We start from the raw sequence: 26,245 nt of genomic DNA, 5'->3' as shown, positions 1-26,245 counted from the left end.
GATATGTGCAAGAAGTAAAAGCCATTTTAAAGCTGTGTTTTGAATACTGCATTGAAACAAGTGTTTGATTTCAACCCTGGATGAAGAACTGATGTTGTTAGACGTCTTTGGCAGCAATATTTTTTCATCAGTATGAAGGAAACCATTAGCATAATTGTTATGGGTTACTTCTTTACTGATTGCTTTTCCATTCAGGATTTCTACAGACAGTAAAGGGATACATACAAATAAACTGATCTCTTCATTGCTCATAAAGAATTTTTTTGGCCAATCTTTCATTTTTATAGTAATGACTAGGTATTTTAAACATGGATTAAAACTCAGAAGTTTAAAAATATTAAAGAATATAAGCAAGATTTGTAAATTAGTATTTATATACCTGCCTAATCATCTGCTTTTAGATGAATTCTTTGCAGAACAGGGATCTCCCTCCTTTCTCCTTCCCCTTTTTCATTTTCTGCGAACCTTCTCATCTCCAAAAGTGGTGGAGCAGACAAGATCTTAAATTAGGAGATCTCTTAATTAAGAGATATTTGCCTCATTTTAAGAGCTCTTGAATAGTTTGAAAGCTTAGATTCATTTTTGATTGATAGGTTGCTGTTTATAGTATAACTATGTGTATTCCTGTTACCAGCAACTTTTGGATAAATAACACACACAAAATAAATTTCATAATATGAGAACAGAGATAAATAATATATTTCCCCAGTGCTTGCATCATCACCTTAAAGAATGATTGGTTTGCATTTACATTAGAGATTCCAAAATAATAAAAGCCACAATTTACCAAATCTGCAGTATTTATTTGGTTATCAGAGGAAACTGTTTTTATGCATGAGATGTGTATTTTTAATTTTCTGTTAATAGTTAGTTTTAACTACAAAAATAAAAACCACTAATACTTGCTGTAGAAACATCTGTTACAAAGGGATAGTTAATATTATTTTTTTTTTTGTTTTAGCAGCTGTCATTTGTAGCAAATGAGAGTATTTGCCATGTACTTTGTCCCTGAGCATTTGTTTGCTTTCCCAGCTTTCTTTTTCTGAAAAACTGGCTTTTCTGAATAGTACTGCCAAACTTATAGAAGTCTCCTGTTGAGGTAAATGTACAAGTCTATGTATATGAACTGCTTTACAGCTTATATTTGCGTTTACTATATGAAAAGGGCTTAGCAAATTTGAGGATATACAACGCATACATTTGCACCCTTTTGGTGTCTAGAGTAGAAAACAAGCATCCAAGATCCAGAGTTTTCTTTGTACAGGGGTACGTGTGCTTCACTAGACTGCAATGTCATGTGCAAATTTTCCCTTTCTTGTGGATTCTGCCTTTCACCATAAGCAGGCTTACGTTCACCAGGAAGCATGGCCGTAGCCTCAAGGCTAAAGCATTTTCCTGAAAAACAAGCTGTTTTAAAAATAACTGAGGAAGCTTAGAGCCCAGAGTTCCTAATTTATTGGCAAGAGTTGTATCCACAGCCAGTTAGGCAAAATTTTGACCTAGTCACCTACGTGTCTCTCTCCATCTAAGCTTAAAAAGAGAATTGAACCACTTGTCTATGGCTAATGGGACAACCAGGATGTTTCTGAGACTGTCACCACCAAGAGCTGTGACTGATATTACTGATACAGCGTTTCAGTTTTCATATACAGTGAACGCGTGTCTTAACGTATCAGATGAAACTGCTTGAATCTGTTCACGTACATCAGTCAAATCACCTTGTCAGTCATTGCCGACTGTCTTAAAGCTAAAAATCAGACCGTTACAGTCCTCTGTATGTAAAAGTTCAGACAGGCAAGTCTCTAAATAACAATGTTAGAGGGCAGAATGAAGTCCTCTGAAGCTGCCAGATATTAGTGAGTCTTAAAAGTTAGTGAGACTTAAACTCACTAAGCTGAGAGAATGCAGATGGAAAAATGAGACAAGCAGAGCAGAAGCACAAAATCATTAAGGCTGGAAGGGATCTCAGGAAGTCTCTAGTCCAACCCTTGTGGACAAAGCAAGTCAGCTATAGGAAATTGCTTAGGACTGTGGACAGTTGGGTTTTTATTATTTCCATGGATAGAAACTCCATGACCTCTCTAGGCAGTCTGCTCCAGTGTTTAATCTCACAAATTAAACATAAGATAAGAAAGTATTTTTTTATGCTTAAGTTGAATTTCCTGTATTTCAGTTTGTGTCCTTTCTCTGGGCACAGTGCAGTATAACTCTGTCTTCTTTTACCCCATCAGGTGTTTATACACCTGGTGGCGTATAATAATACACGCATTGGCAAGATACCTCTTGAGCATTCTCTTCTCCAGGCTGAACATTCCCAGCACGCTCAGCTTCTCCTCTTACGTCAGATGCTCCAAACCTTTAATCATCTGTTTGTCCATTTGCTGGAGTCTCTCTGTTATGTCTTTCTCGTACCAAGAAGCCCAGAACTGGACCCAGCACTCCAGCTGTGGTCTAACCAGGGCTGAGCAGAGGGGAACGATCACCTCCCTTGACCTGCTGGCAACCCATCCTGAGGATGCCATTGGCCTTCTTTGCTGCAAGGGCACATTGATGGCTCGTGTTGAACTTGGTGTCTGCCAGGACCCCCAGGTCCTTTTCTGCATGGCAGCTTTCCAGCTGGTCCACAGCATGTACTGGTGCTTGCGATTATTCCTCTGCAGGTGCAAGACTTTACATTTCTCTTTTTTTGAACCTAATGAGGTTTCTGTTACCCATTTTCCAGCTTGTCAGTGTCCCTCTGCGTGGCAGCACAGCCATCTGATGTATTATTAACCGCTCATCCAAGTTTTGTGTAGTCTTGTAGTGAACTTGCCGAGAGTGCACTTTCTCCCATCATTTGGGTCATTAATGAAGACATTAAACAGTACTGGCCCCTGTATCAACCCCTGCTAAGTGACTGGCGTCCAGCTGGACTTCATGCTGCTGTTCATAACCCTTTGGGCCTGGTAGTCCAGGCACTTTTCATTGCACATCACAGTCTACTTACCTGGTCCATATTTCAGCAGTTTGCCTGTATGTATGTTATGTGGGAAGGTGTTAAGCCTTGCTAAAATAGAGATAAACATCATCTGCTCTCCCTTCATCCACTGAGCCAGTTGTCTTGTTATAGAAGGCTGTTAAGTCAATTGGGCATATTTTCCCCTTCATATATCCGTTCTGATTTCACCTTATTGTCCTGCAGGGTTGGTTCCATCACCTTCTCGGGGACTGCAGTAAGGACTGGCCTGTAGTCCCCTGGATCGTCCTCCTTTTGGAGGCAGGAGTGACATTTACTTCCTTCCAGTCCTCAGAAACTTCCCCCTACTGCCATGACCTTTCAAAGATAAAGTACCCTTAGTAACCTTTAAAAATAGCATTGGTACCATTTAAAATTGTTTCCTTGCCCTTTTAGAGGCGAAATTACGTTGCTGCTTCGTAGCTGTGAATTGCTATTTTTCAGATGCTGTCATCAATGAAAAAACAGTTATCAGTGTTAAAACAGCAATTTTACTCCACTTTGTGGGTTTCTTTAAATAATTCCCATAACTTAACTTTGTTGAATGTTGTTCATATGCTTATAGTAGGGAAAGTGTAGCACATATTGCAGAAGCTGAAAATGCTTCATAAAATAAAATGCACTTTAAGATCAGGTTTTGTTTCTGTAATATAAATATTTTTTGCCAACTTTATTTTCTGTAAGAGAATATTATTTTTATCCTATTATTTTTAGTCTGTTTACTTACAAAGACATTAATGCACTGATCAGTGAAGGTAATATAATGTTTTGTAGGATTTTCAGAGTGGATGGAATTTCTTTTGCATCTCGTTTTGAGAACTCATTTATTCCTTTGTCTGCAGTTAGTGTCATAAATAGACAGAATTTCATTCTTTGCTATTATTTTTTCCAGTAAAGGCAATTGTTCAGTTCATTAACTCCTTAAATATTCTTTCCTGACTTTTTACGGAATGTTTGCTGATGCTGGGGGGGAGTTTTGTCTATGACTAATAATGTAATTGGTTCATGTTCTTCTTACAACATCCTAAAAAATATTTGTGGACTTACTCTGTCTAATCTGAGCCACCATTTACCAGCTGAAACATGTCTTAATTTTTCCATGTGATCAGACTGGTATTGGGAATCTACAAGCATAGCATTGTTGATGGAAATATATTCTTTCTGGTTTTCTCAGTGGTATATAATGCATTGATGTTTTTTCAGGGATTGTGTAACAATAAATGAGCCCTTTTCCCCACTGTTCTTTTTGTTTCCATTCCTGTCTTTACAGAACCAGAATAAAAGTGTAATGGATTTTTTTTCAAATTAAAAAAACAAACAGACAAACAAAAACCCCAACCAAAAACCACCGAAACAAAATGTAATCTTAGTGAAAACATCTTACTGCATTGTGGGACTCTGAAAAATAATGAAATTCTTTACTTTAAACTAGAAAAAAGTAAGACTTGTAATCTGCATGTAATCCAGGTTTTGAATCTTTTGAAGGGCATCTTTTGAAGGGCCAGATGCAGAGCTCTTTCGCCACTGAACTCATATTTAAAATCTGTACTCCTATTTAAAATGTATTCTGTTTCTCGCTGTTTCAGTTAAGATCATTTCCAAAAAGCAATAAAAGGAGACACAGAGTATTTAAGTTTGTGGTCAGAATGCTTGAAGCCTCTGCAGGTGCTTAGAAAGCAATGATCTAAATGACTTACCATAGCTTGACGTGTCCTTGTCTGACATTTGAGTGCATACAACATCCACCTGCAGACTTCCAGCCTACCTCCTTAACAGCAAATGCCAGGGGAGACTGCTTTGGGTAACCTGAGAGAAACTGAGGTGAGCCAGGTCACAACACCTGGGTAAGCTTGGCAAAGAGCACACCTGTAGTTACCATGACCCAGCTGATATGTAATAAATTGATTTGGGTCTCAACCCTGATTACTTGCTGGCATCAGTTTTTGTTCCACCCAGAAGGACGGCAGTGGTGCCAAAGAAAAAGAACAGTTCTTGCTCTGCTGCTCTTGGACAAGTAGATGAGCAGATATCAATGTGCACAAGCGTTTCTGTTTTAGTAGTGGTGGCGAAGGCGTATTGGTTGCAAGGTGTATAGTGGTTTGTTAAGCTGTGTTTTCTGGATGCTGGGGGACCGAGTGGGTGCATCCAGTTTTAAGATGTAACCAGAAGCTGCCCTTTAAGGGTTCCGAGTTGGTGTTCAGAACCAGTAACACAGTGACAATAATACTGGTATTCTGTCTATTCCTGACAGAAAAATAGTGCAAAACTGAGTTGTACAGCAGCTGTTTGAGGCATGGGCCTCCTATTCTTAACTGCAGGTGTTGTTTTCTCTGGAGTGATAAAGTATTTTGGAAATACAAATACAAGAAAAATGTTAATTAGTTTTTTCTTTTTGTTTCTTTTAGGACACCTCCAGGATGGTTTCAAGCAGGTATAAAAGGTATGAGATCTTCGCACACAACACATTTCTTTACATACACAGTTCTGCCAGAAATGAAGTTGATTAAATGGGTGTTTATGGTAGAGGCCATCATACTGCTACTGTAGGTGTATAGCCTGATTTTGGGGTAAGGACCTGAGAAGTGCAGCAAACTTATCCAAACCCCTCTATTATGTTCCTATTTTAAAACAAATTCAGCTAGTATTTTGCTGGGTCTTACTAGTGCAGAACAGTTTGCCAAGCAAATGTCTAACCTGACTACACTTTACCTAGGAGCTAGTAGTTTCACAGTTATTTGTGAACCGCCGTCTTTTGAAGTTTAATACAGGAAGATAACTTTGTTGCTCTCCACAGTAATATTGAAAGAAATTTCTATGGTTTTGTCATACTACTGTCTCAGTTGTAGGGGATGCTGCCCACATATAGGCATTGTTGTGTTTGTTGTCTTTGAGCCAAGGGTTATCCTGGTCATTACTCAAGTTCTTCAATCAGTAAAATATTTCAGAAGTTCTTGATGCACCTGACCAGTGTGTGAAATTTTTGCTCACATGGAATTAATATTTACACACATATTATCACAATTATTAGGAAAATATAATGGTAACATGGGGTCTAAAATACGTCAACTGAAGCAAGGCATTTGTGTGTACGTGTTTTCATTTGACACATGAATGTATTGTCTTTTAGTTATCCTTTATGTGGGTAAAATGTGTAGGTGGTTAATTCATCTGTGTATATATATCCTGTCTGTAGAAGTAAGTGCAAAGAGCACTTACAATTATCTAGTCTTCACTGGCTGGTATTTTCTATCCCTCAGACTTGTTCACCTATAGAATCATAGAATGGTTTGTATTGGAAGGGGCCTTCAAAGATCATCTGATCCAACCCCTCTGCCATGGGCAGGGACATCTTTTAGTAAATGAGGTTGCTCAAAGCCCCATCCAGCCTGGCCTTGAACAACTCCAGGGATGGGGCATCCACAACTTCTCTGGGCAACCTGTTCCAGTGTCTCACCACCCTCATTGTAAAAAAATAACCAGCTATCCTGTTATGCTGTAGATTTCTTAGTATGGTGCTGTCTTTTATATTTATATTCCTGGGTTCTCATAAACCTGGTTAAATGATGCTTTTTATTGCTGTAGGGTTTTTTTAAAAATCACTTTGTCATTGCAGAGTGGGTGGACTTATTGTCACAACCTTAATAGCTATATGATTTCATGATTACTTTCTTATTAATCAAACATATTTTAGTTCAGTCTCCACTCCCTCTTCAGTCCTTGTGCAGAATTTCATTGCTGTTTGTATCTACAGAATACTTAGTGGTGTGTGTCATAGTGTTTTGTGGCTTTTCATAAACCTTATCTTTCCTCTGTTCACATGCTGGATATACTCACTCACTTGCAAAAACTTGGTTGTGTTTCTAGAATAGAAGCTTGCACAATCACATTCATAGCTTATTTGAAAATAAGCTAATTCTTCTGATGAGCATTGCAAAAATAGGAAACTCCAAAGCTAGAAAATGCTAAAATAAGACTTGTTTGTGCAGTCTGCGTTCAGTGGGCTTTAGTTATACGTGGGATGTACGTTCTTTGTTCATCAGCTTTCCCCCTCAGGACTGGCATCACGTTCAGGAGGAATCTGACTTGTTGTGAGCTGCTCTTCACTATTTTGTTATGTATGTTGCCGTCCGTCTTACTCTTGCATAGTCTTCAAACCTCATGTTGAAAACAAGAGATTATTTTCGTGTGAAGTCAGAGCAGTGCCCAGTGCTCACAAATACTAAGTGGGTTTTATGCTAACTGTACCTCCATGAGGTATACAGTGCCCACTGTGATTAGAGTTAACAGTATCTATTGGTTTTCCTCTATATTTGAAAATTTCTACCTCCCCAGAAGTAATTTTTCAGGTACTTGAGCAAAGGTATGTCTCCCAGTGGCTTCACTCTCTGGTGTGAGTGCTAAAGGAGTCAGGAGCACAGTCCTCTTCTGTTCTGACAGTGTTTGGCTTGTTTGCCCCTTCCAACATCTGCAGTAAGGTAAGGTCTTACAGAAGACAACATCCTCTACAGTAATTCTTACGCAGATCACTCAGATCTCACTTAAGTCCCAAATACAGTAGAAGTCCTTTGGAAAACTGAAAATGCCGTTCTGTGATTGCACCTAGAACTGCAACGTGAATGCTGAATTGAGGCCATAAGCTGCTTGAAAGCTCAAATATGTTCAACTTAATGTGTTTTTAACAGTTTTGGGTGTGCTGCCTTAGGTTTTCAAAGCAAACTGAGAGCAAAGCATGTTTTCACATAGGGACAAGCACTTTGAGATCATATTTGAAACTGTCACTTACGTCACTCTGACAACAGGTGGTCAGGACTTTGTGGGTGGGGAAGAGACTGTTACTAGGCTTCACAGACATATGACTGCAAAAGTGAAAAGATGTCCTAAAATCTTGGACTCTGTTATAGACTCCCTCCCCGTGGAAAGAATGCAGGTCCTTTTCCTCCATGGTTACTCCTCCTGCTTCTTCTCTTCTGCCTTCTCCCTCTTCCCCAGTTCCTTATCAGAAGTGACATCTCTTCATCTCAGCATTTTTCTTCACATCACTGGTTTCCATTTCCTAGCCCAGTTACACGCCCTTTCTTCTCTCTCCCCCTTTGTCTTACATCCTTATATTTAACCACTGAGGTCCTAGTCTTCTCTTTGTTATTTTTCTGATTTCTTGGGGTTTTTTTCCTGTTTTGTCTCCATCCTCTGTCCTCCTCTTCCAGGACTTCTAGTCCTGGCTTACTGATAGCGTCCCAGGCTTCCAGTACTTTCTCTTTCCCTTCCCATGTAGCTGTTTTCATGTCTGCATTGAGAGACCCAGCCTCCTGGACCTGACAAGACAAGAGAGAATTAAGAGCAGAGAAGAAAGATCTGTGCTGTGTGTTCTCATGGAATCACTGTTCTCTTAGTATGTTGCAGAGCTCAAGGAATTGCACGGATTTTACTACCTATTTAATCAAACACACTGGCTGCTTTGCCTTATATGGATGCAGCAAGCCGTGGTTAAACATTTATATCTTTATACATTTATATGACATTGCTGAGAAAACCATTTCCCTGAGTGTCCATTGAGTGGAAGACATGTTTACAAATGAACTCTGCTGGCTGTTCTTGTGTTTTTCTACTTCTGTTCTGGCTGACTTCGGCAAACTGAGCCTGTCTCCTTATGCAGTAAAGTAAATAAAGGTCTGGGATGAGGATCTTAGTCCATAATTGTAGTCTGTCTTCTGAAATTACTTCAGATATTTCCACCCTTAACACTCTAAAAGTTAGTGGAGGGGTTCCTTTGTAGTTGCGTGACTAACTGCATGAAATATTTTCAAAAGAAAATGATGCTTCTATTGTGATCTGGAGTGGTACTGTAAGAACTACTAAAAGCATGACCAGAATCTTCCAAGGTCATGCTGACACAAAGGCCGCAGGACAGGTTCAGGAGAGTATCTGGGAGCTGTGATCAGCCATCTGTTCTGCCTCTGAGCTTCAGGTGATTAAAAGGTGTGGGTGTCCTTCAGTTGCAATAGCCCATATCAACTTTCTCATCTTTCATTTTTCTCTAAGCTTTTCTTAATGTGATACGGCTCATCTTGTCTATTCCAAACTACTATTACTGCAACTGGGTCTACCAGTTTTTGCACTGCTTTGTGAGCAGTTATTTTAAAGCGACAAGCACATTGACATTAGTAGGAATGATTTTGATTCAGGTCTGATGCTATCAGCATAGTTGGTGTCCTCACTGATTTCTCGAACAAGAGAATGACAAGGAGTATTCTGTTTATTGAAATATTTGAGTGTAATCTACATGTAAACATGAATTATGTTTCTCTTGTGTTCTGTGAACTAAAAATTTTGTTTGTTTGCATGTAACAGTAAAGCAAGATATGTTTGTGCACATGGTAATATTTTTGTAAGCACAGACAATTTGTTTTAGCAGCTTATTTCTAAGACTGTCTACTAGCTTTTGAACCAATCTAGCTGCTCTTTTAGAAATGTCTTGAATTGAAAAGAAAACCCTGCAAATCAGGATTTAAAATAACTCAGAAGATTTTTTGCATGGTTCATGGATCAGACGGATCAGGCTGGATCAGTTTACAGAAAGAGATAGATTAAAATCTCTCTCAGTGGTTCAGGGGTGTGTTCCCTTTATAAGTTCGTTTATTAGTGGAAATGAATACAATATGGTATGGTTTTATGGCTTCCAGACAAAAATGTCAGAGAGGTTTTTTCCCCTTCTTTTAGGATAGTATGGCACACTAACATGGAACTCAACAGGTAGAGTTCCTTGCCCACTAATTCTAAAAGACTACATTGTACTCAAGTTTAACATTCATGCAAGAGATGAAAAATAAATGAGGAAGAAGAGATCACAGGAAGAGAAGAAGCGAGTGCTTCAGAGGCGCTCTGAAGAGCGCTGCTGAAGTTCTCTTGCTCAGTGTTTTTAGATTACTGCAAAGCTTAAACTGTATAACAATTTGCATTCCATCACACTAACCGTGGTCTCGCTAATTCAAAAAAATACAGCTGCAAAATACTGTTTCATAACACTGTGCCCAGACTTGCCTACATACCCGTGTTTGGGAGTTTTGCAGTGAGGGTTGGCTGTTGAAGCGCTGTCTCATCTAGCTTGTTACATTAGGACCGCTACTGGGCAGGTATCAACACTTAAAATAGACAGGAGTCACTCAAGGTGCTTTTCTTGACTTTTGCTTCTCCTTTTCAGCCAATGCTGATGTTATGAGAAGGCAGAAACACTATGGGTTTATTTCTGCAGAAGTTTTTGATGGTCTATGTTGAGCCAGCTGCAGTTCCTCACTGTCCCTTGTGCCAGCGCTCATGCAAGCGGACAGGATGTTGCTTCAGGGAGCAAGTTGATGGCTTCCTTTTTGCTGAATTGCCACACCGGCTCCTTGAATGGTTTCCTACTCAGTCACGTGAAGGCCAGAGCCAGGAAAAGTGGAGGGAGCTAGGAATGTGCAGCTGTCGAGAAAACAAGACTGCCTTGCCTTAGCTCAGCTCTGAAAGCCACCGACTCGGCTTAAGCAGTCTGAAGTAACAGAAGTCCAAGGTGTCCTATCTAGAAGTACTGTCTTTTGCTTGTTCTTCCAAAGCAGCTGTGAGCAACTGACTGGATTGCAGCGATGTAATTAATTAGGAGTTTCCAAATCAAGTGTAGCTACAAGATTCCGGCAATAAAAATAAAAGTGTCCTAGCTGAAATCAATGGAACCTGGTTTTGACTGATTTAAATTGGATGAAATGGCAATTTGGACAGTGCTTCAGACAGACATTGAGAGAACCAAAGAGGTGCTGGAAGGAGCAAGATTTATTCCACCTTTCTGTCATATTGCTGTTAAACCCGTCCCTGTGTGAATAACTGATTTTATTTTAAAGGAAATGATGCCTAGAACATCATTACAAAATAAAATTTTTGTTTCTGTGTAAGAGTAGTCAAAACTGTAGTGTTGATTGATTTTGCGATATGATTTTTATTTAAGTACAGCCGGAAAAAAACTTTGGAAAGCAAGTTGTCTTAAGTTGCAAAAGTGTTTTCTGTTTTCAGCATCCTAGTACAGGAATACACATTTAAAATGAAGGTTTGATAGTGGCTACTTGAAAGTAAGCTAATGGAACAACAAGTTGAATTTTGTTAAACATCATGTCGAACATGCCCTTTTGAAGCAGTAGTGAGGAATGTGTCTATCCATATAGATTCTCCGGGTGCACACTCTAATCCAGTGTATAGCTACAAATACAATCTCAGATACTCTTCTCGAAAAATAATTTAAAAAACACGGTTTCCTGCAGCCGTAGCCTATGGCTAGATGTTTCAACTGCAAATGTTGAAACAGTTATATGCATAAGTTACTTCGATGCTAGAAAGTGGAATACATTTTGAACTGCATTCTTGAACAGTGACTCTAAATTTTTTTTCAGTTGCAGACCCCTATCATTTTTCATCTGGTGCTAATGACTGCTTTTACCCAATGTACCTCTACTGACAGCAGGCTTTCTTTTCTTTCGTACCTTTGGTGAGATTTCAGCAACTTCCAAGTTACAAGTATACGTAAACCTTTATTCAGTGAGGAGGTGGAAGAAGCAAGGTTTCTGTTGCAGTCTCAAACTAAATGGGTTCTGCTGTCACGTGCGTACCAAAAGAAGGGATAAACCCATTTTGTTTTCTTAGTAGTATACAAAGCTCTTCAGTTCAGACATGATGATTATGAAGATGATGATGATTATTAGTAGTAGTATTGTTGTTATACATTTATAAATATAGAGTAGATTTTTTTATATATATATATAGATATGTATTAAAATGTACAGGTTTATTTCCATAGAGATATCTTTGTTGGGGCTGGTTGATAGGTATTTTCTCTTAGTAAAGCATAGACACCAAGTTCTTATTATTATTCTAGGTAAGTTTTCTTACTTGTTTAAGGCTCACAAAGTCACATTGTATCTGAAGACTAAAATTCTGTTCTTTGTGAAAGATGTCTACTGTGTCTCAGATGATACCTTTTTGCTGTTGCTGTGTAATGGACATAGGTTATAACAGCCAAAATAATGAACTTTGTTAATGTCATGTTCCTCGTGTTAGGTTACATATTAATGCCTCCTTAAATGTTTTTTTTTTTTTAAAAATCCCATTTCCTAGAAGTCTTCATGATATGTCCTTTGTACTTGCTGATACTGAAAGGGAATGTGTTCAGTAGGGTCTACTCCCCAGTGGAATAGGTGAGGAAATTTTTGAGGGTGAGCTTCAGGGAAAATACAGAAAATGTCTTAATTTTCAGCATTAATTAAACCCTTCCTATCTAGGTGTTCTTTCTTCTAACTTTCCTGTAGGAGCATCTGCCAATATCACTCACTGGAACCAAGCTGAGATACTCCAGTATATTGGCAAAAGGTTTCATTTTTGAGCGATGGAAAAATTGAGCCTTTTTTGTGTGGTCTGTCCTTGAGACACTAACAGCACAAAACAACACATCATACAGAAAGCTAAATAATCTAGAATTTATAGAGTTAAGCTAAAATATTTCTCTTATGTTGTGTTGCAATATGCGCATCCGGTCCTAGAAATGTTTTTTTAAAAAAACTTCTAGATGAAGAATAAACAGTGCTAAATATGGTAATAACATCAAGCTACAAAATTCCTTACAATTGTGTCAATGTGCCTTGGAAACTTCACACGTACTGGAGCAAAATAATATTAATATCCATGAAAAGATATCCTTTTGCCAGATACTCCTGCTTTTGATTTGCACTGTATCCATCTAGATTTGCACATTGTCAGCAGGGGTATTCTGGAGTTATGAAATGCAAAACTGTTAAATGAACACATTAATCACGTACTCTTCTATGTTTTAAAGGAAATGTTGTAAGAATACTCATAGCACTTTTTATTCTTTTCCGAGGTGCTCTAGAAAACTATTGTATACGTATTTCAGCTGTGTGATTTCACAGAATCACAAGCTGGTTGAGGTTGGAAGGGACCTCTGGAGGGCATCTTTTCCAACCTCCTTGCTCAGGCAGGGCCACCTAGAGCTGATTGCCCAGGACCATGTCCAGATGGCTTTTGAGTGTCTCCGTTCGTGTTCTCCTGGTGAAGACTGAACAGGATTTTTTTTGTCTTTGGCTGTTCAGCTGTATATTTTCAAAGTCAAATAAGTGTGGGTTTGGTGGATTGGGGAGTGAAAGGTCTGTATTTCTGGTCCCAGGGCGCTCTGTTCTGCTGCTCTTAATTATTCATTAGATTCTACTTTGCAGGTAAATAACATTGCTACTAGGAAGGAAATAGCCACGGGAGGAATACATAAATTTGTGGCTTTGAAAATGCTTGGCTTCTCATATTTTTTTAATTAGCACTGGTTTTGTACATAGCAATCACAATGGAGAAGACATAAGGTTTTTTAAAGCTAGCTTCTGTGCATTTGCAGTGCTTATCTGTTAACATTCCATGGCAGTGATTTTTAAGGAATAGACACATGATCTAAAACAAAAAATATACCATCAGTTAGTGAGCGCCTGCCAACTGAGCTGTGACAAACCACTGTGTATTCAAGTTCTGAAGTAAAATATTTGGAAATGGTGTAAAATTAACATGTTGGGCCACATCACTTTCTCACTTTGGTTTGCTTTCCAGTTCCTTCCAGGCCGTATCCATAGTTCCTGAAAAGTCGGTTGATACGTGTAAGCTTCTTACATTTTGGACATGTACTTGTTTTTCATCCTTTATGTTTTCATCTGATTAAAAAGATGCTTGGTTTAAACTTTGTAGTGGTACTTTACTCTTGTAAATGAAGTTTTTTAGCTAGGTTTTTAATATGCACAGTTCATAAAACTTTCAAATTTTTCAAAATAAGGTAGGATAAGTGTGTGTTCAAAGTTGATTACCTACGTGATGAGATCTACATTATCCAAATATTTGACTCCCTGAGGCAGTGAATTTAGCGAGTTCTCAGCAGCACAAGAGCTGTGAAATAAATTCTCTGCAGTTTACTAGACTGACCTGTTGAGTGCTTTGGAAAGCACTTCTTGTTACTTCCATCGTTTCCATTTTGTTAAGTGTTTCATTTGCTCTTTGCCTTTGTAGCACAGCTAATGCACCGGAAGATGATGCTCAAAATAGATACTCCCGAACAGACAGGACAACTTACAGCAGATACAGCAGGGATGCAAATTCTTCGGGCAGTTCCATACCAAGTAACGCTTTGGAAAAGAGGATTGAGGAACTTGAAAGGGTAAGTACCAAGTAACATCTGCATGGCATACCTCTGAAATAAATTACTTCTGAAACTCCGTGGGGAAATTTGCAAGTAAAATGTATAGAAATGTTGCTAAATGCTTGAAGTTTTCATTATTTCACACGTTCTTCATACAAACAATTTTGGGAAAATGTAATAATGTTAAAGCTGAGTTTTCCACCTAAACCAGTATTTTGTTAAATAATGTCATCTGTGTAATCTGGCTTCTCTGTTTTCCTCTGAAGTGGATTTTTACGGGTAACTTGCCAAATATTCTTGAATTTGTATGGATGAAAGTTACTAAGTAAACACAATCTGAATAGGTCTTTTTTTGGAAAAGATGAAAATAGAGCATATTTCGTAGAAATTACTACTTTTTTTATTAATTTTTTTAAAGACTTGGGGAAGCCGCCTTTGAGTGAATTACACCATAATCCTCCCTTCCAAATCAGCTTCCTTCTGAAATAATTTAACTGCCAGTAACACAGAAAATAGAGGAAGATTTAAGGGCGTTCTTTCAGTATGCTGAACCCTGATTTACTGAATTCCTAATGGACATTTCCATTTTTACTCACATTCAGGCCCACAGATCTAACAGTGAGTCTTCATTCCTTGTTAACGGTAGTGTTAAAAAAAACCCCAACACCCCCCACCCCCCAGAAAGGGACTAACCCTCCCAATATAACAAATTTAGAAGCTGATACTCTACATCTACTTACTTCTGTTTTGGGCCCCTATCCAGTTTTGGTTTCATGCTTAAGTTAAATATTGATTAAAACATTATCTCTGGAATGGGAGATACCACACAGGTTTGCTGTGGGTAGAATATTTTCTTAGACACGATTCTTTAGCTCCTTGAAATGTAAGGGCTTGAAGACATGGGTTTGACTTCCTGTAGAAAGTCAAAACTCACACATATGTGTGTGAATTTTTCTTCTTTGTTTGTTTGTTTAAGTGGTAATAACTTAAAACTGTCTCTCAAAACCAAAAATTAAATTTCAAACTTCAGTGCATATTCTGGTTTTAGGAACTTGCAAAGGAGAGACAGGAAAATGCGCGACTAATGAAGATGACACAGGACAAAGAGGAACTAATTGGAAAGCTGAAGGAAGAAATTGATTTATTAAACAGGGTAAGCACACGCTTTCTTATATGGTGCGATATAGAGGGAATACAAGTCTCTGCATTCTCTGTGCTTTTCTTCAGGCACCTGCATCCACTGGGCAAGGTCAGGAGAGAATTAAGTGTGGGGATTTTTTTTGTATTTGTGTAATTTTTCAAGAGGCATGTCAATAAGGTATATTTTTTCCAGATGACTTCTGGTTGTCATGACTAACTTCCGAAAGTTCTGTGTTATTGGAGTACCTGAATTTCTTGTTGCTATAAATGTTTGCAGAACAAGGTTATAAAAGCAAGTGTTCTTTTACTGCCTCTTCTTTCCAAATTCAGTACATAGCATACCAGGAAGTAATTAATTGGGATTTTGACAGTTTTCTCAATAAATTGTAACACAGTACTTTTGTTTGACAAAGTAATTATAAATTTAGTTCCATTTTAGTCAGCTTTTAAATACTGATAATAGTTTAGATGATCTTAGAATGATTTGGGAGTAACTGCTTTATATTCTGACAGACATTCTCATACTCTTTGTTGTTGATTCCCGAGTAAAGGCAGAACAAGACAGGGGGCAGGAGACATGGGCTAGGATCACTCAGGCAAGGTGTGTAGGCAGGAGGAGAAGGGTAGAAGAGAGACACATGCTTGGGAATGGGACAGGATGAGAAGTTTTAAAGTTGATAGAAGATACCAGGTTAACAAGTCCCAGTTTTAAGGGCAGACTGGAACTCTTTCACAGAGTGGATTAGTGACCTCATCTTGCACTTCCTGGCTGAGGTGCAGAGCCTGGATGTACTAGGGAAATACATGTCTACTAGTCCAGTGCAGATGTTCCCATAAAAATTCAGAAAAAAAATTCAGAACTGGCTTTGGTCAGTCCAGCCTTGAAGGGAGGCAATAAATCTGTGCGCATAGTGGCAGACTTTTCATTTTGCGCTATACATTTATGACAAAGTAGAACAGCATTCACAAGTTTGCAACCTAATCTAGAGAAAAAAAGGGCGTGAGATTATTCTGAAACATGTATCTATTTATTTTTTTTTTAATAAAGGAAGTTGGAAGTTAATCTGTAGGATACGTGAAATATTGTCTGGTTTGGAGAGATTTGTTTTAATTGAGGAATTAGTCTTTATGCCAGTATTCGATTCTGCAAAGAATCTGTCACATCTAAGCTGATGACCTTATTACAGTCAAGGCAGGTGTTCATTCCTTCTACATAATGGATGGCAAAGCTACTTAATACTGCTGATCACCCCTGGCTTCCTGACTCAGAGGTCAGGAAGAACAAATCAAAAGAACCTAACTCACTGCAAGCTTGTGTTTTAGGACCATGTCTGTTTGTGAGCTTTGCTGTTCCAGAAATGACATTTTTTCTGCTATATTTGAAGTATGATGTCCTAAATTAAATCCATCGAGTTTCTGACTAGAAACCATCTTTGAACATTTGTAGTAAAGTCAGGTGCCTGTGCCTTGCCTCTGTTAAGTATGACCGCAGTTTCTGCCTGTTGTGTGGAAAGAAAACATAAAACATAATACGGTCCTTTCAAAAGTCTCTTTATTATACAATGACTAAAATTGTACCTTTCCATCAGATCTACAAAGCCATCTCATTGGTGCTCCCTAGGTAGCTTCTCTTAAACGCAGAAGAGAATGGCTTTTTTTCTCCAACAGGTCAGCATTTACCATAGCTATAACATTGTCTGTTAGCTTAATTTCAGTGCAAGTTATTTATGTTTGCATCCGTTGGGCTTTTCTTAATGATGAAATAGCTGTCTTTTGACTTTATAACCAGCATAATAATTTGCCTTCTTACAAAAGTTTGAACCCACATCTCAAGTGATGCTTCCATTAAAACAGATACAGTTGTGCTTTCTTTCTTTAATAGTTCTTGGATTTGAGATTGCTTCTACATTGGCTATCCAAGTGGATTTAGAAAGAGGAAAAGTTTAGAATATTAAGAAAAGCTACAAATATACTGCATCATTCCTATGATAGAAGGCTATTGAAGTTAATAGGGCAGTTATATTTGCCTAAGGTGTATTGTCATAACAGAGATAATGAGAGCCAGCACTTGGACATCCATCTGTTCTTCATGGAACGTTACTCTGTAGAATTGGCATCAGGATTGGATGCTTTGCATGGAAGAACAGTTGTGATCTTCAGCCTCTGCTCAGATAAAAAGATGTCCTGAGGACTAAACTTTACTTAGTGAGCTTATGCAGAGATCGTTTTAAAAAGTTTTGCTGGTAGGCAATCTAAATAGGGGTCTCTAAATTTGACCACCTACACATTCATGGTATTTCTCCGTCTTTTCTATTTATCAAAATATGCAGTTATTGCATGTTAAGTTGCACAGATATGGAAAGAATAAATAAGTTCTTAAAATGCCATTTTATTGCATAGCTTTCTGACTGCTCAGTCCTCATATTTACAGAAATGCTTTTTCTAGAAGATTCAATCAGTTCATAACCATGGGTGCATCCTTGATTGGCAAAGGTCTTGTGTTACACTTGAAAAACTTTTTCCAAGAATCCTGAAGACTTCTTGGCAGACTTACTCTTGTTTTAAGTAAATATGTTTTAATGTAACAATATATTTTTACTGAGATCAGTCAGTACATCACAAAGATACTTGAAGAACACGAGCTGCATTTATATAGAGAAATGGAAAAGGTTTTCTGTCGTAAATGGCATTCTTTCACTGCAGTGCATTAGCCACTAAAAGTATGTCTGCCATGTTTTTTGTAAGAAAAGGGTAATTGCTTCATAAAAACCTCAGATGTCTGAAGGGAAAGGCATCTCAAGACATTTAAATATTTGTAGGCTAAGTTCAGCTGTTGACTAGTTTACACTTGGTCATCTCTGACCTCACTAAGATGTCATTGTAGTTAAATGGGTGTTTGGAGAGAGTCTGTCAGTGAGGATTTATAATCCAATTAGTGTCAGTTGTGTAGTTATTGGTTCCTTTGGTATGTGAAGTCCAAACTTTCCTGCTATTGCGTCTTTTTTACTAATAAGCATAAATTAGTGTTGTAATTTTGAATAAGAAACTTTAAATATCAGAGTGGCAAAAACCACCTGCATCTCTCAGTCCATCGTTTCTGTAGATATTTAAACTTCAATAGTTATTTTTCCTGGCTCATATTCAAAAAACACTTACTCGTAGAAATCTTTGGAATGTTATTTTTGCAGCATAAACATTTCACAAACTTTTACTATTTTTATTTTGAGTAAATTACAGACATTTTTAAACAGAAGGTTTTTAGGTAAGCTTTAATTGAGGCATCTGATGGCTAGGTTAACAACAAGTTGAAACACACTATTATGTATACTGAACTAAATAACCTATCACTTTATTGAAAAAGTGTTGTCCCTTCTGCCTGATTATTGATCTGAACTGCACAAGACAGAAAATAAAGTGTGCTTCTTAAAATTACATAGTAAACTGTGTTTATAGTAGCTATCCATCAGAACTTTCTGTGTTTAGATGTTAAAGTCACTTGTATCTGTTGTGTCGGAGTGGTCAAATGCTTTTCTTGGAAGTCATTCGTCCTGTGATGCAGCAGTACTTCTGTGAGGCAAAGAGGAATTTCTGCTAGCGGTTTCTTGATTCCACATTACAAAAACAATAAAGTAATTGCAAAGGTATTGCGGTATGGATTTTGGCTTGGCAAACTGAAGAGGCTTTTAAAAATCATGATACAGATTAAACACAACATCTCTAGCATGCGCTTCTGGATTGACCCTGCTAAAAAGAAACAAGAAAATAATCTCTGAATGTCAAACACTGCTTAACAACTTAAAGGAACAAGAGAGAGAAAATCTTTACTATAGTTTTATGTTTAATCTAGCATGGCAACAGTAGGGTCTTGCAGATTTCAGTCAAAAGGCATCCATGATCTCTGATGAGAATCCTGGTTCTTCCTCCTTTGCCCGCCTTTCATTTTCCTCCTCAATAAAGTGCTGTCCTTGAGGTCACTCTTCTGTTCTGTCATTTTTTCGTTCTCATTCTCTTTCTTCCATGTTTGGGGGGTTTTTTGTACAGTGAAATTATTTTTACCAGAGTAATGCTTACATTAAACAGCCAGTTTCACTGGTTTCTACTTTAAAGGCTTGCAAAAACTTGGTAGGAAGTGAAGAAATGAAATGGGAACTGGATAAATGTGGTAGTTGGTGCAGGAGGGATGGACCTTTGGGGTGGGAGCAATCTATTTTATTAAGCACCCATTATTACTGTGTATGCTGTCTGTTCTTTTAGTAGCAGTTTAGACATAAGTTACAAAATACTTTTTAAGTTTTTTCACAGAAAATGAAAAAAAAATAAAAATGAGCAGGCAGTACTTTTTCTGAAAATTTTAGTACTTAATTTAAAACACAAAGCAGTAATAACCAGTGATGTGTATATGTGAGGGGGATAGTTGCAGACAAGCACAGTCTGGGGAGCAGAGGCAATAGCTGACTAATACACTCTCTGTATATGCCAATAAAACAATCACACCCATTCATTTTGGTTTATTGATGCATTAATTCCTGCTGTAGCTTTAGTTTTGATTATATGTTTCCATTTAAAGGTGCTTGTACATGGGAATATAATATTAAAGTTTTGTAATTACAGTAACACTTGGAAAAAGGCTGACTTAACAGATTCAAGGGTAGCTACTGGGACACTAATTCTACCAGCTTCTTCATTTCAGAGCTAAGATGCTAAATTGCTGCTGCTAATAATTGTGAGTTTGAATTTATGTCCTGAGAAGTGTTTCTTTTTCCTTTCGCAGGACCTAGATGATATAGAAGATGAAAATGAACAATTGAAGCAAGAAAATAAAACCCTCTTAAAAGTTGTTGGACAGCTGACAAGGTAGAAGATTCAAGCCTCAATGAGGAAAGATTTTAAAACTACTGATTGAACATTAAGGTCAATATGGTAATACTTCCTGTGTTGCAGTATGTTATAATAACTGTCTTTATATTTATTGTTAGGAAACCAGATGAATGTTTATTTTCATAGTACTTTCTTCTTCATTCAATGAAATGGCATCAAATTTGGGGTATATTTTTAGTTTTCTTTTCACATAAGAATAATTAAATGTTTTGACATATTTCAAAATATTAAGTTAAAAAATATTTGGGTTTTGTATCTTCAGATTACATCTGGATAAATTACAGTAATTTAAAACTCATCGCACCAAGATCACTTTCAGTCCATGTGGGTGTATATTTTTGAAATGAATGGAAGTAGTAATACATATAAGCTTTGTTTACACAGATCCAAAATACATATTTTGGGAAATATTTCCTTTTTTGTTTAAGCAGCTGTAAAGCGGATGCCTTATTACTGATGTATAACATTTTGCAGATTGATCACTTGCTCTAAAACTCTTGTTTGTTGAGGGTTTTTTTTACCGTATCTGAAAGACTGACAATAATAGAGTAGCATTTTTTTTTCTGTATAACAGTATTCTGGCAGAAGGGGGAGGTTTTATTAAAAAAAAAAAAAAAAGAAAAAAGAAAAAAAAAAAACAATAAATCACCTGTGGTATCAGCATTAATGAGTTCTTAGAATCATATTGAAGTTGTGCACTGCAGTTTATTTTAAAGCTGAAATGCAAGTTTGCTATCAGACAGTAAGTTTGTTTGCTGTGTTGAGAATTCGAACAAAGCCTGGAGCTTTCATTTTAGCAAAGACACTTTTGCAATACTCTTATACTTAAAGCTGTCATCTTAAAATTTGTAGTGATCATAACCAATATGAGTTTTTTGATCTTTTCATTTTTTAAGCTGGGTGAAAATATTTGTACATAACAAAGCAGAGAGGCATACAAGTGATTCATGCCCTTTTGAAACATCAAGTGGTTTAAAAAAAACCTTTTATCCTTGATTTTAAATTAACATGGTGTTTAAAAAGTGCCTGTTTAGATGCTACAATCCAGTTATGACTGCATATTGATTCTTCTGTAACATGATAGTAGACAAAATTTTCACTTGACATTAACCACAGACCTCAGTTAACACTTCTTTTCTTAAAATTCTTGTCAGGCTGAAGTTTGATGTACTTTATTTCATCTTGATACAGCATATTTTTAATTCCTGATCAGAATAAATGTATATGTCATTTGAGTCAGGACACTAGAAATAAAAACATTTTGAAGAGTCCAGGCTTTTTCTTGACAATTTTGAAGTTTGGTATCAGTAAGTTGCATGCATATAGTTTTTGTTACCTTCAAACTTAAAGGCAACTAATATATAATAATGATCACCTTGTCACATTTGCCAATTGTTTTTGTAATGTGTATTTAATGACTGTAAGAGTTTCTTAAATTTCAAATCCAGGTATTACTGTTAACGCCTTGGATTGTTTTGGATATAGAATAGGTTATTATTTGTGTATTCTAATGAGAAGGAACTTTTCAAAGCTTTAAAGTATTTTTGAAGACACTTATATTCCAGGATGCCTTGATGTTTTCCTTCACAGTGGATGAGAACCCGTGGGACACCATTTAAAACCTTTACTCAGGGGTTTAAATGGTATGGGGGGGGGTTGTATAGGCCCTCTGAAGTACAGTATACACCAATGAATATTGCTGTTAATATTACTCAAACAATAAGAAGTCCCTTAATTTTTCAGTTTCACGAAATTAAAAAATTTAAAGTAATAAAAAAATAAGTTGAGATGTGTGCCTTCTGAATAAATATGAAACTTTCTCTGGAAGAACATCTGATTTCCATCTCTGTGTTCTAAGTAGGAAATATACATACCGATTTACGGCATGGGATGTCAAACATATTGAAGCGTCATTAAGGAGTTAATGCAGAACACACAGATGTTAATGCGAAGTTGTAAGTGAGATATTTCATAAACTATATTTCACATACATTTTAAACCAAAGAACAATAACAACAAAGAACGTAAACAAGAATTACTTACCTTCATATTACTACTTCTTGGTTTGCATGTGTATTGACTACGACTTAGCAGCAGTAATGCCAAAATGAGTGTATCTTTTTAAAACTTGGACATCCAGCTGACAGGAATATTTGGCAGAAGTACTTCTGATACCCTACCTGGAAGAAGTACTGGCAGAGGGAGTTTCCAAATATTGAAACGAGTAATGTTTCAGACAGAACATGTGAACAAAGGAACTGTTGGGAACTCACAGATGAAGTACCTCAGGACATTATTGTTGTTGTGTATTATTATATAAATGTAAAGCTCCTCATGGTTTTAAAAATTCCAACAAATTGTATCTTGAAGCATACCACATCTGCTGACAGTTTGGAAGATTTAGATAGCTTTTTGGAAAAATGTCAATAACAATTCATTATTACTTACGTTATCAGACTGTGGAAGAAGTTTAGTAGTTCTAGGAAAAATAGAATATTAGAATATTTTCTAGGAAAACTAGAATATTAGTAATTGTCTAGTCATTACTTGCCATTATCTTTTTATTTCAGTAGGGTACCCTTCTAGTCAAGCTAAAACATAGAATAAGTTTTTATCCTAGGTGGTCTGAAGGTGTTAAATTAGCTACCTTACCAGGGATTCGCTAATCCATGTCCACGTCCTCACCAGTCCAATACCTCAACTGTTCTCAATTGTGTGATTTTTAAAAGCAGAGAGACTGCTTTAAGTGGGAACCCACCTCACTTGGGAAGGCTGTCTGATTCCTGAATGAATATGGGTATTGATGTACGCAGGCTAAATTAATTTACTAGGGCAGGGGGTGGGGTGGGAGGGGAGGGGGTATTAGTATGCAATATTAACAGTATGGGTAAGTCTCTTGGAGATCTCTGAACTTTCATGTCTTAAAATTCATACCAAACTGCTTAGGTCTAGCATCTGCATTTCTGGGTAACTTGGATCATCTAGGAAATTTAAACAGAGAAGTACTTCCTTTGACTAAAGCAAATAAGACAGGGTTTTTTTCAAGATACTTTTAATAGTGAACAGCGCATAATTCCTATTTTGATAATGCAAAATGATACTCCTGTTATGGTCACATTCTGTTGTGTAGAAAACATATACTGCATCCAGAGCTGATGGTTAAAATTGTGCAGAAATATTTTTGTCGTTGATATCATGCACTAACGTTTGTGGGATTAATTTCCTAAGGAAGTTTGACCATATATAAATGTTGGTGATTTTTACAAGGAAATTCAAAATGGCTCATTTTTCATTTTTTAAATAACTAAATGGCCATGTTTGATTTCAGTGTTACTTGATGTATATATTAACTGAAATAGTACAGTCTGTATTTGCAAATGAGTGTTTCTTCTGTCTTTAGAGCAAATATTTCTTGGTTAATTACCAGATTTGTATTTACACATTTGGAGATATGAATTATTTCCGTGTTAGGTTGGCTCTGAATTTGAGAGGTAGAGTGAGAAAAGAGGGTAACAAGAAATAAATCAATAACTTCCAAAGTAGGAAGTATAACCTCATGATCATTTTTTTTTTTTATTATTCAGCTGTACTGAGAATTAGCTGTGGAAAGATTTGTGATTGGCATAACCACTCCAAAAGATACAGGGATTTTCATATGTTGGGAGCAACTGATTAACCTACATCAAAGCTATTTTCAACTTGTCTGGTATCATTACAGCTTGGAAACTTGCTACCGTAAGAGAGACCAAAAGGAATACTGGAGATCAAATTACATTTTAACATTTTGCTAGGAGAGCAGAGTTACACTGACTCCAGCTGTCTCATTTTGTAAATTCTTTGTGGCTATTTCCTCCTTGAATTGAAACAAATCAGTATTAGTAGCCAAGAGGAAAGGTAATTATTGGGAAACAAATACATGAGTAATAACTATGGATTAACATATGACTGAGTGGCAGTATTGGGCTCAGACCCCTTATGAAGATGTCAGTTGAATCGGTCCATTTGCATCAGTATTAATGATCATAAACATCTGTCATTTTAAATAAGAAACAACTGTTTTAGTTGGAGAAGTTACCATTGCAAGCCATGAGTTAAAAACTTAGTACCGTAAAAAAAATAAATTTGTGATGGTACCTGTAGCTGCTGAGACGGAGGAGCTAAGGGTTATACTTCAAAGTTTTGTTAAAAATGTAAGAAATGAATTCTGGATCTTGTCACTTAATTTGGTATAGAAGTTTACTACAGATCTGTTCATGCCAGTCATTCTGGTGTCGATACCTGTGGAAGGTATCGACACCAGCATTGCTAGAAGCGTTTCTACTTCTGTTATTAAGCATTTCTTTAAGACTACTTAATTATATCCAGGACAAAAAGGACTTTGATGTGTATTATAGTATAGTAGCATTCATGATCATCTAAGTATGTTGACTGACTGTAGCAAATCTCCGTCTACCATTTCTCCTTGTACTATAGCAGATGTACATTACCTTGTTAATTTAATCCTTTTGCTTTGATTTCTGGATTTCTGGTGTAGCTGTTCTTGTTCAGGGCTGGTTGGGATTTTTCTGTTCTGGAAAAATTGTGGTAGTTGAGTTTTCCTCTGAAAATAGTCTCAATCATAATGCAGAGTCTTTTTTTTTTTTTAAATATCCATTTTATGCCTTTAAAAAGTTGAAGTGTCATTAAGTGATAAATAACTGAATATCCATTTTAGTTTTGAACATTGACTAGTTGTGATACTACTTGTGATATCAGATTAAAAATAATGTTGAGATTCTTACTATTGCAGGTAAAAGATACGTGTTTAATCTAACAATAAAGACTGTGTGCCTTTTTCCAAATAAAACAAAATTCTTTTTAATCCAGGCTGACTACTTATTCTGTTTAAAGGAGAATTAATATTGTCCGACTAAAATTCTAACTGGATTCGTCACCCATACGGGGAAGCTCCCAGCCTGAACTGCTAGAATTATTTTTACATTCAGATTAAATTCTTCAAGTGTGCATGTGTTTGCACACACACGAGAGAGAAATCTGCATATTTCCACTCTACTAATTTTCTGCTTCAGGAACGTAGTGAGTATCCTTCCATCAATTAGATGGAAATGACCTTTTCCCATACTTCAAAGTTAAAGTACAGCCCTTCCCAGGACAAGGTAATGAAGGATTTGACAGTACTGCTTCTACACAAACGAAGGGAATTGGCTTCACAATAGATTTTGCTTCTGAAATTCCTGTGTGAGTACATGTTCTCTTCTCCTGCACAGGCAGAATCATTAAAGACAACCGCCTTTTCATCGTTGCTGCAGAGACACATAAAAAGAACAAATGGATCATCAGTAAACCCCAGGGAGAGAATAACTATATCACAGTTTGTAATGTTGTTTTGAAAAAACAACTTGAAACATAAATGCCATAAGAAACCGTGCATTCAACACCGTGCTTATTTTATGGTTAAGACAGCATGAGAGTTTGCACTTAGTAAATTTTAAAATATTGGGTGAGTTCTGTTTAGGATTATTACTCCTACAGTTGACTTCCTTTATGAAAGCCCAGTGGCCTTTGGATTTTGTTTTAAAATACAAAAGTATGTCCTCGTCAGTTTTTGCCTTTGGCATTTTAGGTTCTTCACTCTTGCTGGGAAACTCTAGCTCCAAGTACACAAGTGCCTGTTCTGTGTTCTTTAGTCACTGGACTTGCCATACGATACCTACCTGATCTTAGCACTTGGTATGTTTTCCTGTGGATCTTCTAACTTTTCTCTTACAGCCCATTTCTTCCTTTCTCTTTTATAATTTTGGTATCTTCTTGTTTCCCTTGTTCTGCTAGAACTTTCAAGTGGTATCTATGAAGAGTAACAATGTCCATAAAACTATTCTTTGCTGGATTTCTTTCCTTCCTTAAACAGACCTCAAACATTTGTATGAGAAAGTTTTCTTCTTGGTGAATAATTACCCTGGCAAGTACTGCTGCTGGAAGTTTCTCTGGTACACCAAGAACTTACCAAGGTTTTGAGAGGGATTGAATATTGA

General features: G+C 36.9%; 1 protein-coding gene across 4 annotated transcripts in view; it reads left to right on the top strand.

Annotated features, from left to right (window-relative positions):
- PAWR (pro-apoptotic WT1 regulator) overlaps positions 1-23,044 on the top strand; it is an 84,241-nt gene extending 61,197 nt beyond the window's left edge. For all 4 annotated transcript variants that reach the window (XM_074573961.1, XM_074573952.1, XM_074573971.1 and 1 more), the window contains exons 4-7: positions 5,401-5,435; positions 14,066-14,213; positions 15,244-15,348; positions 20,107-23,044. In XM_074573961.1, the coding sequence (XP_074430062.1) occupies positions 5,401-5,435; positions 14,066-14,213; positions 15,244-15,348; positions 20,107-20,193 (375 nt within the window). In that variant the 3' untranslated portion in view covers positions 20,194-23,044. The remainder of the gene's footprint in view (positions 1-5,400; positions 5,436-14,065; positions 14,214-15,243; positions 15,349-20,106) is intronic.
- Positions 23,045-26,245: the final 3,201 nt, after the last annotated feature.

Source organism: Larus michahellis, chromosome 1 (assembly GCF_964199755.1).
Source record: "Larus michahellis chromosome 1, bLarMic1.1, whole genome shotgun sequence".
Lineage (NCBI taxonomy): Eukaryota > Metazoa > Chordata > Aves > Charadriiformes > Laridae > Larus > Larus michahellis.
Note: the sequence above shows the minus strand (reverse complement) of the source record. Positions and strands in the feature narration are given on the sequence as shown.